General features: G+C 50.2%; 1 protein-coding gene across 1 annotated transcript in view; it reads left to right on the forward strand.

Annotated features, from left to right (window-relative positions):
* CLNK (cytokine dependent hematopoietic cell linker) overlaps positions 1-17,869 on the forward strand; it is a 164,623-nt gene that overhangs the window by 123,980 nt on the left and 22,774 nt on the right. The window contains exons 7-10 of the mRNA XM_087828874.1: positions 1,896-1,941; positions 9,474-9,499; positions 9,711-9,730; positions 10,949-11,068. Coding sequence (XP_087685000.1) covers positions 1,896-1,941; positions 9,474-9,499; positions 9,711-9,730; positions 10,949-11,068 — 212 coding nt within the window. The remainder of the gene's footprint in view (positions 1-1,895; positions 1,942-9,473; positions 9,500-9,710; positions 9,731-10,948; positions 11,069-17,869) is intronic.

The raw sequence follows: 17,869 nt of genomic DNA on the forward strand, positions 1-17,869 counted from the left end.
TGGTCCCATGGAAGGGAGGAGAGCTGACGTCTGTTGAGGGTTTTCCGCGACTATCTGCCATCACTGAGGCCTGCATCAGGGGCCGCCCGGGGGCCAAGGACACTCAGGGCACCGTCACTGGAGCACAAAGCATATCCAGGCAAAGATAAGAGCTCCGGAGTGACGGGGTCGGAGGTTCAGGACAGAGGCTGTGGTCTGGTGACCAAGCAGCAGAGAATGCTGACCCCAAAAGACCAGTTTTTCTTTCCCTAGAAATCACTGTTCATCAACACTTTACATGTAAGTCAGCCGTCAGGAGAATTTTTTAGATAATTCTCATTTGATTTTTTTCAATAACTGGGCCAGAATGTAAGCCTCCATTCTTATTGTTTTCCATTCCTTCAAAATACCTTTGTAGCTTTTGTTACAACACAGATTTTCTTCGGCTAGACCCTTAGCAAGCGGAACTATGATCTCGGCACATGAAGTCCATGAAGTAACGTGAGGGAAAGGGCATGGGGGCGTGAGCACAGCTTTGGCCGGGAGGGAAACTGTCCGTAAACTGGAGAAGGAGGCGGCCTCAGCGCGGATGGACAGGGAGAGCCACTTGTATAATCAATGTTTGAATAACCAAGTTTCGTGAGAAGCAGGTTATATTTTGACTGTCACCTCATTCTCAGGGGCTAATTCCTGTTAGTTCTGCACATTTATGTTGAGACGAAGCGATCTGTGAAATGGGTCTTCAGGAATCCCCACAGAGGCCAGAGTTTATCTAGACTCCTTGGCTGGTTACAATCGTCCTAAACCACGAATCTACTGCGCGGGTTTCCGTTTATTGAGCACTGACTGCGTGCCCGCACTGTGCTCAGCGCTGGAGATGAAGAGGTGAGGCAGCAGCCAGTCGGATGGAGGAGGCAGTGGCCCAACCTGGCAGCTTCAGAGTCACGGGAAATGCTCAGGCAGGGCACAGAGAGAGACCTAAGCCGTGTCACTCAGCCCAGCCACGCCTTTGGAGGAGCCTCTGGAGGACGCAGGCTCTGACTCCAACGACACAGTGCTTTAATCCCTGGCTCTCATGCAGGGTGACTTGCTCCCTCGGGGACACTTGGCAATGTCTGGAGGCATTTTTCGGTTGTCAGAACTGGGGGCATTACTGCCATCTAGTGGGTGGATGACAAAGATGCCACCGCGCAGGCTACAAGGCACAGGCAGCCAGTCCCCACCCCAAAGAATTCTGCAGCCCCGCCCCCACAGTGAGTTCTCCGAGACTGAGAACCCCGGGTTACAGTGACACCTGGGTTATAATTGCATGTGTTGGAAACTCAGAGCTGTGTACGTGCCTGAATCCTCTGGAGACTCCAACATGCCCCTCGTTTCCTCATGGTCCAGCATCATTGCAGGCGTGCTACAATAGGTTCTAATAAATATTTATTTGATAGAAGATGGGAGTCGCTAGCACACCATGGAGGTGAAACCCCGACGCAGGCCTCTGAGAGAGGCGCACGCTGATCTGCCTGCTCACTTGCCTCCGGTGTACTTGATCCCGTACAACGGTCTTCGTAATAACAGCGACGGGAACGGACCGAGTGTTGTCCCTGGAATAAAGACGGAAAAGCAAAGGCTTTCAACATGCTAACCGCCTTTCCTAAGTTTCACGGCAACAAGAGTCAGGGTTGGATCTCAGACCCAAGTAGTTTTATGACCAATACCACCCGCAGTCGCCACACCCGTCGCTGGCCCAGCGGGACACATATTGACACTCGCTGACTGACTGCGAACCGTACACAGTGGTGACCTCTGAGAGTGACGAGTCCTATGCCCTGATGCTTGGGAATCGAACCATGCGGGGTGGCAGGACATGAGACGGCATCATAGCCACAATTTAAGAGATAATGGTGCCCCGTTGTCTTCTACAGGTGGACAAACCCATTTCCAAGAACATCAGAGGCCAACCTGTTCAAGGTAAGGTCAAACCTGAACGTTTGACATCTAAGCATAGTTCTTTGCTTCCAAAATCTTCTCGCATTTTTGTTTGTGGCCACGGATTTTCTCAAACAAGGTGATCTAGGAACTTTCACCCTTCGCGAAATAACTAACTTTAGAAAGATTCTCACACATCTTATGCCTTTTTATCACCTTACTTTATTGATGAAGAGATTGTGAAAATTTCAGAAAGAAATTGTTTTAAACCATATGGCTCGTGGCAAGCATATAACTAAGTTATTTTTCTAAGCATACTCCCAATAAAATCATGACAAGATAGAAATCTAATTTTAAAATGTTGATTAATTAATATGAAAACAGATATCAAAGCTTTAGGCAAAGCAACTCAGTTTGGAGATGAAGATGCAGGTGGGAGGCAGAAGGGAAGTAATTTTGGTAGTGCTCGAAGCAGAGGGCAGCAGAGAAATTTAATAGGATCGAGTCCATTATAACCTCTCCCATTATTTTCCCCGCACCCGTCTTCTCTTACAATGTCCGACTGGAAAAGATGGCAATCCCATGATTTACATTCCCCACCAGCGAGACATAGCAGATTCACCTTTTATGTGTCTGCTGCTCTAGTCTCACATATCACTAATACCACACATTCTCTAACGGGACAGTGTAACAGCGAGGGTCCTAACAGGAAACGGGGGGCACGCCCCAATCAGGGTAATCTAAGGAAGTTTACTTACAAAGGAACCACTTACTGAGGCACATGGGCGCAGGGGAAGAACCAGGGACGGTGCCAGAACTGGGGCTAAAGGCAGGGGCACTGTCACCACCCCCCGGCCCAGAGCGATGAGGGGACAGTCGCTGAAGACCAGGAGGAGCACGATGCCTTCAGAGGAGCAGCGACGGCCGGTCGAGGGACAGCACCAGCCCAGGTGGACCTCACGAGGTGGCAGCCAAGCTTCCCTCTGGTCTCCTGGGGCTTCCCAGGGGCTGAGCCCAACCAGAAACCAGAGGACAGGACGGCCCCGGCGTGGCCCATACCGCTTGGTGGCCAGGGCGGAGAGTGGGGTGCAGGGGGTAGAGGAACCTGGAGGAGCAAAGAGCAGATCTCTGCAACAGGAAACACGTGGAAGGGACAACGAGGGCAGCCAGAGCCCAAGCTCTGCCACAGTCCTGCTTTCCTCTCAGACGAGGAGCGAGCAGGGCCTTTATGGCTGTTCAATTCCGTCGCATCCGTGGAGGCAAGAAGGACACTGTGATGGTGGAAACAGTAGTTGTTCCCTGGTACATCTCTGTCTCCATCCCGCATAACCTCACAGATCCCCACCTTCTTTCCATCCCATTCCTGAACCCCCCAGAGTGGGGGCTTTCATATCAGCCCTCGTCAGTCCTTAAATGTGGCAACGACGTTCGGTGTGCACAGCACGCGACTGGGAGCTCCTCTCCATTAAGATGGATTTTACTCCTCAGAAACACTAACCCAGGTGAATCGGTAGAGTATTTTCATGCTCTTGACCCAGGAGGAGACCAGAAGCAGAGAGAGGTCCCGGACCATGCCGTGAGCATGTGATACAAACGTTCCAGGTCGTAACTGGACCTTCATGGAGGTCCACTGGGAAATGGGTCCCGGGGAGAAACCGGACAAGAACAGGACTTGGCAGTTCCTCTCTTTTCTTGACAGTTCTCTGTAGATATCCACCTTGGCTTCTCTGACTACAGAAGCTTCTTTGGGCATTATTTCCCTGTCAGTGTGTCCGCTTAACTGGACAGTTTTGATCCCAATTTCTACACGTGGTTGGGGTTTCTCACCCCGCACCACCGAGCGATTCTGAGACACCACTGGTGTCCTACCTGTCACTTCAATTCTGACACTATCTACCCAGACGTAACCTGAGATTCCGCTGGCGAAGGGCTCGGTCCTGCCAGACCACCTCCGCGACCTCCACTGCAGACGCCAGTCTCAAGTCCAGGTCGCCACCTGCTTCTGACCGACCAGCTATACTGGTCAACTTGATGAAAAACGTCACCATAAAATCCAACCAGGTTGGAGGTTCCCACGACCCCCTCCGTGGATTCCATGAGTTTGCTGGAGCGGCTCACAGAGCTCAGAGAAGCATTTTACTTACTAGATTATTGGTTTATTATAAAAGGTTAGAGCTCAGGAGTAGCCAGGTGGAGAGATGCATAGGACAGGGCATGCGAGGGGAGGAGAGTCCATGCTTCCTGAATCCCCACGTGTTCACCAAACCCCATCCTTTGGTGTTTTCTTGGAGGCTTTGTTACATAGACAAGAGTAACTGAATCATTGCCACTGGTGGCCGAGCTCCATCTCCAGCCCCTCTCCCCTTCCCAGCTTTTAGTTGGGCTGAACAGTCCAACCCTCTAATCACACGGATGGCTCCGCACCCAGGCAACCAGCCCCACAGCGGGTGTGGCCTAACACTCGCCTCATTAACGTAACAAAAGACACTTTTATAGCTTCATTATTTAGGAATTCCAAGGGATTTAGGAGCTCTGTGCCAGACACAGGAACAAAGACCAGACTACATTTCTTGTGATAAATCACAGTATCACAATTATCCTTTCATTTATTTATCTATACGTTACCTTGTCTCACAAAGATATTGGAGTAGCTAAGAAAAACTTGCATAGTAAAATAGAAGAAAATTAAAAATCGTAGAAAAACCTACATAGACTATATAACAAAGGTAAAATTCAGGATCCTCAGGTGCACATCACTACCTAGTAAGATTGAGATATTCATTTGCCTCTGAGCTTCCCGGTAGTCTAGGCAAAAAGGGGATTATGCTTCTTTATGTGTATTAATTGCCCATAACACAAAAAGCAAACAAAGTCTTCAGGGAGAACAACAAGGACATATCCCTCAGAGTTAAGTTAGTGTTGTCAGTTTTACAGGGGATGCTGGCTGGTATATGGGTACCATGGTTACAAAAATAGGACTGATTTTAAAAATAGATCCCAGTGTAAACTGAGGCCAAAGCTGCAGAGAGGACCTCAGTGAAAGCGAGGCTTACAGAAGTTTAAGCTTGGGCGGGGGGGGGGGGGGGGGGGTTGGAAAACTTCAATAGGAATTATTTCCTGCGCATGCTCGCAGGCTCCCATAATTGATGGCCCTCCATTAGCACCCAGAGCTCCAAGGTACTACACAGGGAAGGAAGCGGCAAGAGGGGAAATTGATATGAATGCCCCCGTTTCCAAGATCAGGCATCTTGCTAGGAAATGCTTCAATGATTTATGTGTTTATTACCAACTTCTGTGTTTTTGATGCAAACACCTCCTCAGATAATTTATTCATTCTCACCAAATGTCATAGAAAAAAACCTATCGGGTGGTTCCGTAACAGCAGGATTTTATGGTGATGTTTTTCATCAAGTTGAGCAGTTATAGATTTATGTTAATGTACATTTTGTGTCATTTTTCTTACAATCATCTTCTGACATTATCTGGAAACTGTCAGATTTTAAGAACTTATCTTCCCTGAAGCTTGACTTTATTTTCATTGCTAAAAATGGATAAAAGTTTTACTTGAGGGCAAAGTATGTATATACATAGTGTAAGTTGTTTGAGAGGAACCATTAGCGTTAACCACAGATTCGGAAGTCATCGTCTTTTCAAACGAGGAGAGCTGTAGCATTCGAATGTGGTGTGGCTTAGCTTCTTTTTTTTTATTTTATTTTAGAGAGAGAGGAAGGGGGAGGGAGAGAAACATCATTGATCGGCTGCCTCCTGCAGGGCCCCTGCTGGGGATCCAGCCCGAAACGCGGGCATGTGCCCTGACCCGGAATGGAACCGTGATCTCCTGTTCATGGGTCGACACTCAACCACTGAGCCGCACCGGCCAGGTGTGGCTCAGCTTCTTAACGCTGAGAACAAAGGAAGCTAAAATGAATTTCTCTTTGCCTTGGTTGTACACCAAACACAAGCTCTGCACCAGTCTCCTCGGAAGTGACAAGCAAACCCTACACAAGACTGGATTTATAACAAGACACACTAAGCCACCCAAGACAAGAAAGAGAATTACGCAGAGGTGACTAAACATGCAAATCCTGAAACACCAGCTCGCTTGAAAAGAAGCAAAACGGAATTCCACGTGATGCCGTCCAAAGACCTTTCTGCCAGCCGGCTTTCAGACAAGTTTAGATGCCAAAGGAATTCGAGTCAGAGGTGACATCGATGTGAACCTGGCTCAACTCCCTCGTTTTATGCAAAGAGGTCCAGCAAGAGGACTGGTTTGCTCAAGATCCCCAAGCAAGTGGTCACAGCCAAGACCAGGACCCAGTGCTGTGTCCACTGTGGCAGTGGCTCCAGAGCTCTCTGTATGTGCTAGTACCTGAAATGTATTCTGCAAGCCCCCCCGCTGCTCCCTAACCGGAAGCCCACTGATCCGCACCGTGCAGGTTCAGTGCTGAAGACAGGAATTGATGGGGGGGGCGGCCCCCCCCAGTGGCGGAACACAGCAGCACAAAATACCCCAAAAATGATGGAATTTGCCATCCTATATATCACATCCTTAACAGGTCTAAATGTATTTCAGACACGACCCCTGGCTCAAAAGCAACAGAGACTTTAATACAATACTCAGTTCAAAGTTAAGGCTATAAGCTTTGTAAAACCACTCCTCAGTGAGACTGCAGGGCAGCTGGCTGTCTCGCCACCACCCAGAGAAAATCAGGCTCGGAGGAAAGGAAAAGCGTCTGATAACTGCTAGATGCAGCGAATGTCTTTCCTGATAGAGAAATATAAAGTAGCCGCAGCTAGAATTGAAAAGCAGACAGTGATAGCACTGCGATAACTGCCAGGGCAGAAGGTCACTTCGTTTCGAGTCCTTTCGTGCCAGGCCCTGGCGGAGCCCGCAGTCTGGCCAGTTCTATATTAAGCATGTGGGAAACAGGGGACACTGGCCTGAGGCGAGAGACGGCAGCTTCAGGAGCAGTTCAGCATTATTTCTGATGCCCAGAAGCAGCTCAGATGTGGTTGTGTAGACGATGGACCTGGGGCCTGCGTTCCTTCCCGCCTCGGATTTATGACGCCTTAGAAGAGAGACTCACTAGGTACTCCGTCCCCAGCTCTAATAAACTGTTACAAGCTGCTTGGACCCGACACGGTCTCACGATACTTTTGTCTTCTCGGGAGGTTTTGCTTTAACTTCACCGCGCCCTGTGAGGCTGGAAACTCTTCATGGTCTCACCCCAATAAGTCAGAGGTACCGGGCAGGCCGGGCCGACAGATCCCGCGGCCAAGCCTCTGAACCGAGCCGTCTCCTCCGACTCTGGAGCCCGGGGGCGCTGATGACACACGTGGCCGCCAGGTGGTGAGCGTGCCGGCGGCCGTGAGGCTGCTTCGTTCACTTTCCAGACGGGAAGGACCTGGAAGAAGGAATATTTAGCCTTCTTGCGTGACAGACGTGAAACTTTGCACAGAGCCCGAGAATATCTGTGCACTTCTCAAGAGGGGAAACTGCCGCATCGCCTCTGATCTTCCATCGCTCACCAGTGTCAGTAACGAAAGCCGGGGACCCAGGGCCCCAAGTCACTTACTCCACATGCAAATTCCCAGGAAGTGCGTCGCCAGCCGTCACCCTCCGGGGAGAAAGCTCGGCCCCTCCAGTCCGGGGCTTTATTTCAGGGTGTTTCTTGAGCACCTGCCGGGATTCCGCCCGCAGTAAGCAGCAGAGCCAAGGTTCAAACCCGAGGAAGTCAGCTCCAGCCTCACCCTCCGCCGGCACCCCGAGCACCTGGCCGGGTTTCACCTGGACTGCCCTCAGAGCTGTGTGGCCCAGCTTCCCTGCTCGCGGGGTCCCTGGAGTTCATCTCCAGCTCTTAGCTTCTTGGGTTTCAGGGATCTAAGCCAGCGATTTTCAACCGGTGTGCAGCCAGAATTTTTCAAACACCTACCTGACTCTTTAGTCAGGGGCACCGACCACTCTTCCCTTAGACTGTCAAATAAAAAAATTGGCAGCAGCCAACCCAACAACAGCCATCGGGTGTGACTAAATCAAAATTATACCTGTTTTTTTGTCAGATTGGCAAAAAACATAATATTTTTTTGGTGTGCCACAGAATTTTAGTAATTAGCTTTGTGCTGGGAGATGAAGGTTGAGAATCGCTCCTCTAAGCCATGAAGAGCAGAGCGTGAGGCATAATTACCGAGAGCAGGCGTGTCTGATGCAGCTGAAGCCCTCGGGCATTTCTGTTACTGTCGCTGATAATAGCACACCCAGATTTTTAAAGTGCAGGGACTACGAAAGGAAGCCAGAGAAAACCCTACATACGAAAGGAAGCCAGAGAAAACCCTACCTCCTACATTACAGTGAAGACACAGAGCACTTGGCCTGCGTATCGAAAAGATGCGCCGTGGCTCAGGCAGAGTGCTTACCACAGCCCGTGAGAGCCCTGTCGCCTGGGCAGCCCCCTCCACCACCAACCCCCTCATCTCGCCTCAGGGCCTTTGCACTTGCTGTTCCCTCTGCCCAAATATTCACATGGTGCGCTCCCTCGCATTCCCCAGGCCTCTGTTCTCATCACCTATCCAGGGGGCCTTCTGGGGTCTACTGAAAACATACAGTCCCATCCCCATCCCTCCCTCTCCAGGCCCGACTGTCCCTCACCCAGCTTCATTTTTATGTAGCACCTTGTCCTCACCTGTCATCATATACTTTTGTTTGTTTTCTATCTTCTGCCACTGAAATGTAAGTTATGTGGGAACAGCAACTTTTTTTTTTTGTATTATAGTCCCCAATAGCTGCATCAATACATGTGTGAAACAGGAATCCGTGCCTGACCCCATGCTATGTGCTCAGTAATGTCAGGGAACAAAAGGAGACAGATCGCCTTTTCTAAGCTTCCCGTCACTGGAGCAGAGATAGATGTCTATGAAACCTTAAATGGAATGTTCCTACGGAATTCCAGACTCTCTGCTCTTTACTGAACTTGTTTCCAGTGAATTGAATTGACCCCCCCCATGGACAGAGCGGTGGCTGTGAGAAAAGACCTCTAGGACAGCCACTGTCTGGCCTCACTGGAAGGTCAGCGGCACCCAGGGAGCCCTGAAGGGGAAGCCGATACACAGTGAAATGAGGGCGAGTTCATTTTATGTTGTCTAAATAATTTTGTGCCTTAAGAAAGTATCATGGGGTCTAAGCTTTTGGGTGATGTCATTAAAATAGCCAAAGATACCACATTAGCTTGGTGCTGGGTACCTAATTAGATAGCAATAAATGTTGCCCCGGCCAACGTGGCTCAGTTGGTTGGAGTGTTATTCCGGACACCAAAAGGTGGTGGGTTCGATTCCAGGTCAGGGCATGTACGGGAGGCAACCTATTCGATGTTTCTCTCTCCCATCAATCTCTCTCTCTCCCTTCCTCTCTCTCTAAAATCAATAAACATATCCTGGGGTGACGATTAAATCTTTAAAAATATATTAATTGACATGATCATCAAGATCATTCAAATGGAAATGATTTCCGTGTGACTCTGTGTAAAAATAGCCCGATGACATTTTCTGTAAACTCACTGTTGTTCCTTCTTACGTTTTAGGAAACAAACCCACTAAGAGAAACAAGGTAAGAAGGATCATGAAAATGCGCTTGCTACCCACGCCTTGCTTCCGCAGCTCAGGGGCGTGGGCACTGTGAGGCTGAGGCATCACTTGAAAGCTATAGCCTGAAGGATTAGCTGGGATTTGTCATTTCTGTTTGTAAACCGAAAAGTTATTAACCATTAGCTCAGCTCTACGACAATAAATCTCACTTCTGATTCTCTCTCTTTTTGCAGACTCCTTTACCACCTCCTCGGTAAGACACTTTAAAATAGTACTTTGTTCTGCTATCATCAGGGGTGGGGAACCTTTTTTCTGCCAAGGGCCATTTGGATATTTCTAGCATCATTCACGGCCCATACAAAATTATCGGCTTAAAAATTAGCTTTGAAAAAAGCTCCTATATTTCTTGAATTTCAAGTCCTACCTGAGGTTGCCTTGGCAGGGCCAGACCAGATGATTTCGAGGGTCATGGCCCACGGGCCAGGTGTTCTCCGACCCTGTGCTCTATGCTTAGATAATAAGTTCCAGAATTTGAAAAGCCCCAAAATTTATAAAAGAGAAACACAGAAAAATTGACAGTGAAAAATTAATAAGAGTTGGCCGGTGAGACAAGGTCAAACAAGCCTTCCTTCACGCGTTGAACCCGCCACTCGCTCACCGCTGCTTGTCCAGCGCACCCTCCTCCTCATTGCCCCCTGTTCCTCCCCGTTTCTCTCCCTTCCAGTCCAGACACCTGCCGGATAGGACTGGCCCTGGGAAATGCCTTCACGGGGCTTACAGCATATCAGTTTACATTTATAGAAGCAAATATATAAGTACGAATATTATTATATTTACCAGTACATAGGTATGGAGGCGAGAGAAACAGGCTTGACCTCCCCGGCTTTGCCCAGGCAGCCACTCCCGCCCTCCCTGGGCCCTGGGAGTGCTTCAGCCGTCACCCTCGCTGGGAACCTTCCTGTCACGTCTCTCTCCCTCCCAGAGGGAAGTATTGAGCCAGCGACTGAGCCTTTCCTCTCCGCATCCCCAGCACCTACCAACAGTGCCCGGTACTAGACAGCGAGTGAGTGAACGGAGACTGCATGGTGAGAGGCGGTCATTGACTCTCAGGCATTTCCCCGTTTCTCTGGGGAGTGTCAACAGCTCAGGTTTTCCTGCCCGGGACAAATGAAAGGCTCTTATGATATTTAGTCCCCGGGCCTCCTAACACTCAAACAGGTGGCCTATTGAAGAACCAAAGCCAGCCTGTAGAAAATGACATCAGAGGACAGAACCTAACCAAAGAGCACATTGCAGGGAGGGAGGTGTAGGCTCCTTGGAGAATGTCCTGGAATGGACCAGGCGGAGCGATCAAGCAGCAACACCCAGAAACTGACGTTCCCCACCCAACGCTGGGGGCACTGAGGGCAGGGCTGTCTGAGGAGCCACCTGTGCAAAAGCTTCTCACTTCCCCTTGTGACTCTGCACACAGGCTACCTGTTATCACTCTTCCAAAGAAGTACCAGCCCTTGCCCCCCGAGCCCGAGCCCGAGGGCGGCCCGTCCCCCTTCCCCCAGAGGCACACCTTCCCGGACGTGCAGAGGGGACCCAGGTGAGAGACTGGTCGCGGCTGCTGGTGAAATGCCCAGGGGGATGGGTGGGCTGGGGAGGGTGACAAGGGCAACCCAACAGTCACCCCTCAGAACAGGCTCCCTAATGCGGTGAGGAGGGGCCAATTGTACCTTGAGGGAAAATAGTCTTAGAAACTGGTAGTTTAATTCTTTTTTTTTTTTTAAGTATGTTTTGATTGATTTCAGGGAGAGGATGGGAGAGGGAGAGAGAGAGAAACATCAATGATGAGAGTCATTGATCAGCTGCCTCCTGCACCCCCCCTACTGGGGATCGAGCCCGCAACCCGGGCATGTGCCCTGACCGGGAATCGAACCCCGATCTCCTGGATCCTAGACCGATGCTCAACTGCTGAGCCACGCCCGCCGAGCTGGTAGTTTAATTCTTTAACTGAAAACACAGCTTTTTTTTGTAATGAAATGAGTTATTGAAAGAATGGCTCGCTTGAGACCTGAATTAGTTATTAAAGAAAATGTTAAATGCCAGCACAAAATCAGGACCTTTTATGTAAAAACCAAAAGGTGGTTTGGGCTATTCAAGGAACACTATTGGTCCCCAGCTTCCCATCAGCCGTGAAATATACTCGTATTTCACATGAACATAACCACGTATGGAAATCCATTTGTCAAAAACATTACCGCCTCTGTGACAAATAAACATTACAAAACCGACCCTCTGGTATTAGTGCTGATGAGGGACCCTCATTCCCTACCGTGTGGGGCATTGGCTGCCAGCTCTAATCACAAAATGTGACAAACCTGAAGGGGCGTATTTTTCCCCCAGAGTTGGACTGTCAGAATTACCTTGTTCTGGAAATTGGAGCAGAGATTAGCGTTTCCCTCGCGTTTCTCACAGAAGGAGCGATGCTGTCTCCCTGAAGGTTTGAATCAGAAGTCAGGACACTGGGATTATTTACCAGTGAGTCTTTCTCACGGATACAGAAATTCAAAATATCAGGCACACTTTGATGGAAAACCCATTTATCACTGATGGAGGCAGTTAAAGAGCCTAAAATGTCATTTCTCCCCACTTTATTTTGTGGTGAATGTCTCTTCGTCTTTTTACATATATGTGTGTGTTTCTATTGATTTCTGAGAGAGGAAGGGAGAGGCGGAGAGACAGAAACATCAATAATGAGAGAGTCATTGATCGGCTGCCTCCTGCACGTGCCCTACTAGGGATCAAGCCCCAAACCTGGGCATGTGCCCTGACTGGGAATCAAACTGTGACCTCCTGGCTCATGGGTTGATGCTCAACCACTGAGCCACACCGGCCAGGCTCTCTTCATCTTCCTTTCCGTCACAGCTTCACACAAACATACATCTTCCAGGCCAGCACCCCTCCCCTTCCCCCTCCCCCCTCCCCCACGCCGTTTCCTGTCTCCTCTGTCCCCTTGGCAGTGGGCATAGCATGTGGGAAGGGACATGAGTTCTCAAGACCTTATTCAAACTGCCCAGGTTGAAGGTCAGGCCCTCCTTCTTATGAGCTGGTGGTTTGGGACAGGGGACTTCAACCGGGGGTGACTGTGTCTCCAAGGAGTTATCTGTGCCCAGAGACATCTGGCTGTGACAACTTGGATGGTGGGATGCTCCCGGCATCTCGTGGGTAGAGAGGCCAGGGATGCTGCTAAGCAGCAAAGAGCAGTGAGACTGAGGAGGCCAATGTACCAAGGCTGAGAAACTCTGCCTTCGGGGAAATGACTAACCTCCCCTGAGCCCAGGGCTTCTCTCAGGGTGAAGTGAGTTGACCAGCTCCTGACCAGCTCGTGACAGCGCCCGCCCAGTGTGTTTATAACCAACACTTACTTGCTACCATGGCCTTGAGCCCCTTCAGCCGGGGCCCTTGCCTTCTCATAAATATATTTGGATACAAGTCTGTCTCTTCCAGCCCAAAAGGAGGGACTATCTCACTCCCATGTGCGTATTCCCGGCACAGTGCCCGGCACACAGCAGATGTCTGATGAATAGGTATTTCCTTCTGCAGCCTCCGAAGGGTCCCAGCCAGGCCAGGAGTCACCGCGTGGGCTCTGCTTTGATTTCTGTTCTCAAAGACAGAGACTAGGGGGCAGCAACAATAAGAGGCCACCAGATCCATTAAGCGGTGTCACCAGAATTGGAAATGTAAAAGGCAGCACCCCTAGAACTCCCCAGCAAGTAGGCTAGGAGGGTGAGCCCTGGTTGAAACCCGAGAAGTAGGAGATAGAAGGAAAGACAGATCAAGCATCGATGGTGACGAGCCTGTGTCCTGTGGAGAAAAGGGGGTGTCCTTTTCTCTCTGTGTTTTGTTTTGTTTTGTTTTGATGCTGGAAAGAGCAGGATGTAGGGACCCAGCAGGCCGGGCCTGGCCCCAGCGCAGCCACTTCCGCGGGGTAAAAAGCTCCGGACGGCTGTGCACCGCTTTCCTTGACTGTAGGAAGAAAATAGCCGCGGACCGGACGGGATGTGGTGAGGGGGGCTGGGACTTTTCTCAAGTGCCCAGGACAGTGTCTGTCGCCTCCTAAGAGAAGGAAAACAGGCCAACAGCATCCCCCAGCGTCCCGGTAGGAGTGGGCACCCAGCACCCTCTTTTCCCTGATGGAGCCTAGGTGGCCTAACGCAGCGCTTCCTCCCCGCTCCACGTTAACCTAAACCGAGAGCTTGCTGGGGGCACTGTCCCCCGTATCCGCGGGGCCCAGGTGGCCTAACGCAGCGCTTCCTCCCCGCTCCACGTTAACCTAAACCGAGAGCTTGCTGGGGGCACTGTCCCCCAGATCCGCTCCCACTGCCTGAGGGGTGCGTGTGATGGGCAGCAGGGTTAGGCACCCAGAGGGGCCGGGTTCTGGGGGTGCATTGCCGTTAGAGCTTGGAGGGTCCCGGCCACACTGTCTGCGCCCCGGCTTCTGGTGTGTGAACGCTGCTCCACGGAGCCCACTGAGCCCCTGGCGGCGGGTCTCGCCGTCCGCGGTGCTGCCACCTGGTGGTGCCGGAACCTTAGACGCTCGCGCGCGCCTCTGGTGCTTCTGCCTCCGTCCTTGACATTTGTTGAGTTGTTTTCAGCTGTGATGACAACCGGCCGGGTCTCCTCAGGGCCAGCACCTCCAGAGCAATGACGTGTCACCCCACGGCCTCCTTCCACCAGCCAGCTGTGTGCGGCTCTCTAAGGCTCCGAAGGGCAGAGTGCCCAGCCCGGTGGAGGGCACACAGTGGGTGCCCGGTGAAATGCCACTGCCCTGTCCACTGGGCACAGAGGGTCACTAAGATTCAGAGAAGTTAGGGGACTTGGTCAAAGCTACAGGGGTGACTCCTGAGGAACAAACACCCGAGGAGCCCTGTGCAAGACCCTGGGAAGGGCCCTGTGAATAAGAGAGCGCTGCTTTAGGGAGACAGCTGTCAACCCATTTTCAGTCGGGCCTCATGCTGGCTGTCAGGTGGCCGTTGCTGATGGCTCAGGTCACAGGCACACACCCCCCGGGGCGGCTGCTCGGCTCACTCTCTCTGAAATCGGAAGGACCGCTGGAGGTCTGAGCTGCTTCTGCCAAAGCAGGAAAAGGAGCCCCGCCCCTTCCCAACAGCCCCCCCCCCCCCGGGGGGCCGGGGGTGAATCCCCAGCCCACCCCCAGGAGGCTGTGATCACCTCCGCCAGGGCCCTGGGGGGCGAACCCCCGCCCAGGCTGAGATTTACATCTGGCAACCCGGGGTGAATGGGGGCGCAGCAGCTGCAGCCTTCACAAAGGCTCTGCTCCCGGGGCCGTGGCGGAGGGTCCAGCCATTGTGTCGCAGCCGTTTGGCTCCACCAGCCCCGCCCTTGTCTCCTCTAAAGCTGGGCTGCGGCTCCCCACAGAACAATCCCGATGGCAGCCGTTCAGATTAGGGACGGGCCGTTTAAATCATTCATTAGCGACTTAAAACTGGAAGAGGGCTTTGAAGTTGGGGCGGTTGGTTAAACATTCTCGGCCCATTACAAACCATTATCATGATGTTTACAATTTCCATGAACTTAAAAAAAAAAGAGATGAGCAAAAAATATTAATTCATTGATTTTAGAAAGAGAGCGGGAGATCGATGTGTTGTTCCACGTAGTCATGCATCACTGGGTGCTTCTTGTGTGTGCGCTGACTGGAGATCGAACCCACAACCCTGGTGTATCAGGGGCGATGCTCCAACTGAGCTACCTGGCCAGGGCCTCATTTTACTTATATATATATATATATGTGTATTTATTTATTTATTTTACTAAAGTAAATTGGCATAAAGGGGAAATATATCACCGTAAGTAATTGCAACACAGACAGTTGCAGACCAAAACTTTGAGCCTGGAGTTTTCTCCCTTCAAAGGCAAGTAGCCGTCAGGGTGGGGCTGGGGCTAAGACACTGAGGCTCCTCTGGACATAATTAGAAAGAGATTTAAAGGCAATGGTTGTCTAGCTGTATCCATTGTAATGTCAACACCATGGCACATGCACCAGATAAAACCATCCTGGGTAATCAAGGAGTAACGGGCGCTTGCTGAGCGCTAGCTACACACACACACACACACTCTCACATGCACACGCACACGCACACGCTCAGGGCTGGCTTTGGAGTCCTCGGGGTGCATTAACTCCGCCCCACAGGGACTCTGTGCAGGAAGCAACATCAGGATCTTCTTCGGGTTACTAAGGACACAAAGACGCAGAGAGGTCGCCGAGCCAGGTGCTTCCTCTGCTTCAGCAAACTCAGTGGCCCACATGCAGGCTTCAGCCGAAGTATAATTTAACAAAGAGCCTGATTTGAAGGAGCAAAACACCCGTTTGCTCAACCACAATTTTCCCTTTTCAATCAGCAGTGCTGGAACACATCCGTTCAAGCAATGTCAGTGGCGAAAAAAAAAGTATGTTTGGATGATTTGAGAAGTGAAAAAAGAATATAGCTATTGGGAAACCATGACCCTTTAAACAAGAGAGTGTGTGGGTTATGAAGAAGACCAAATTCCCGTTTATGAGTGGACACTGCTGATGTTAGAGCGTGAGCTTGACCATCACGACAGTTGTGCACCATGTCGCCATCAGGGAAACTGAAAGAAGGGCACGCAGGATCTCGATGATCTGTCATTTCTTACACCTGCCTGAGACCTGCACTTATCTCAGAATAAAACGGTCTCATTTAAAAGAAAGCGTTAAAGGCCTTCTGCAGATATAAGGTGTTATTTTATCCCAAATAGCTTCCACATGTGTTATTTCATGAGAACCTTAATCAACCCTCTTTGTTGCCATTTGGATTTACCCACTTTACAGGTGGGGAAACCAAGCTTCGGAGAGGAAATTTCCCTTGTCCAGAGCGATGGAGCTCATGGGTGACAGAGCAAGGATTCGGATCCAGTTCATTTGAAACTGAACTGAAAACTAAGGGAGGCTCAAGAAGGGCTATTTTTAGAGTAAAAGGTATAATCCTGCCCTGGCCGGTGTGCTCAGTGGTTAGAGCATCAGCCCATGCACCAAAGGGTCACGGGTTGGCTTCCAGGTCAAGGGCGCATACCTGGGCTGCAGGTTCTATTCCAGGCCCTGGTCAGGCCGTGTTTGAGAGGCAACCAATCCACGTGTCTTAATGTTTCTCTCAGATGTGTCTTGATATTTCTCTCACATCGATGTTTCTCTCTCCCTTCCACTCTCTCTAAAAATCAATGGAAAAAGTATCCTTCAGTGAGGATTAACAAAAAAAAAAGGTATTATCCTCAAACACGCATTGAGCACCTACTATGTGCAGGAAAGAATGTGGCAACACTGACTCTAGGTAGCCACTGACCACGTTGCATTAGCCATCTCCAGGCACGAAAGGTGGGCAAGCACAGTTCAGAGATGCTCTCTGAGCAGCACTGTGGTGCTGTGGGGAGGAGACCAGAGTGCCCACCTTGACTGCCCTTTTGTGACTTTGCGCAGGTCCCTCTGTCTTCAAACATCTCCTTTAAGAGAAGGACCCCCCCTCCACCCAAAGCCAGTTGCCTTCATTTTATAGGTGAGGGGAGCAGCTAACGTGTGGGGTCTGTCAACTCGGCATTTCAGTGTCCAGTGACGGTTGCTGTGTACGGAGGGATTTCTCACAATTACTTGGGTTCTCACTTAAAAATCCAATATTTAAAGTTGTCAGTTCTGAAGCCTTGCTTTCCTGAAGCCTCCAATTGCTTCTGTTAAGTACACTGCTGTTTTTAAATCTAGTAATTTTACCCAAGCAGAAAGACAATCGCTCTGCTTGTCACCTTAGAGAGGTTAAGGGATCTTAGACAATAAGGCTCATTTACAAATAGAGTAAAATCTCCTTAAACATTTGAAATATTTAATATGTTTCACTCACTTGATTTTTAAGTAGTTCTTAGGCTAACAAGCAAAACTTTCTCTAACAATGAACTTCTGTAAATCTATTAAAGTAAATGTATGACTATGGAAAAATTTAAGTTCTCATAAACTGTTCAAACTCTTTACAAACGAAGTCAAACATCGGTTTATTGTAGGAACGGCACCGGGTGGTAGTCTGGTGGGGTCAGACCAGACTCGGGTTCGGCAACCTCAGTACTTGGATTCTGTCTAGGAAAGAATTCAGAGCCAAGGCCCTAACTGTAAGAGAACATTTATTTTGTTAATCACAGGGGCATAAAAAGTAATTCCTAGAAGAAATGGGCTTAGGAAACAAGTTATAGAGGCAAAGGGCCCTTGGAGCTTGGGAGTGAGGAAGCTGATGGTAATGCTAAGGCGTGCGGGGCTGGGGCCAGGCTCCGGGAATGCTCCCAGGAGGAGGAGCCCAAGGGTCCTCCTTTGTAATGGTTTTAAGGGAAG

Source organism: Miniopterus natalensis, chromosome 1 (genome assembly GCF_054644295.1).
Source record: "Miniopterus natalensis isolate mMinNat1 chromosome 1, mMinNat1.hap1, whole genome shotgun sequence".
NCBI lineage: Eukaryota > Metazoa > Chordata > Mammalia > Chiroptera > Miniopteridae > Miniopterus > Miniopterus natalensis.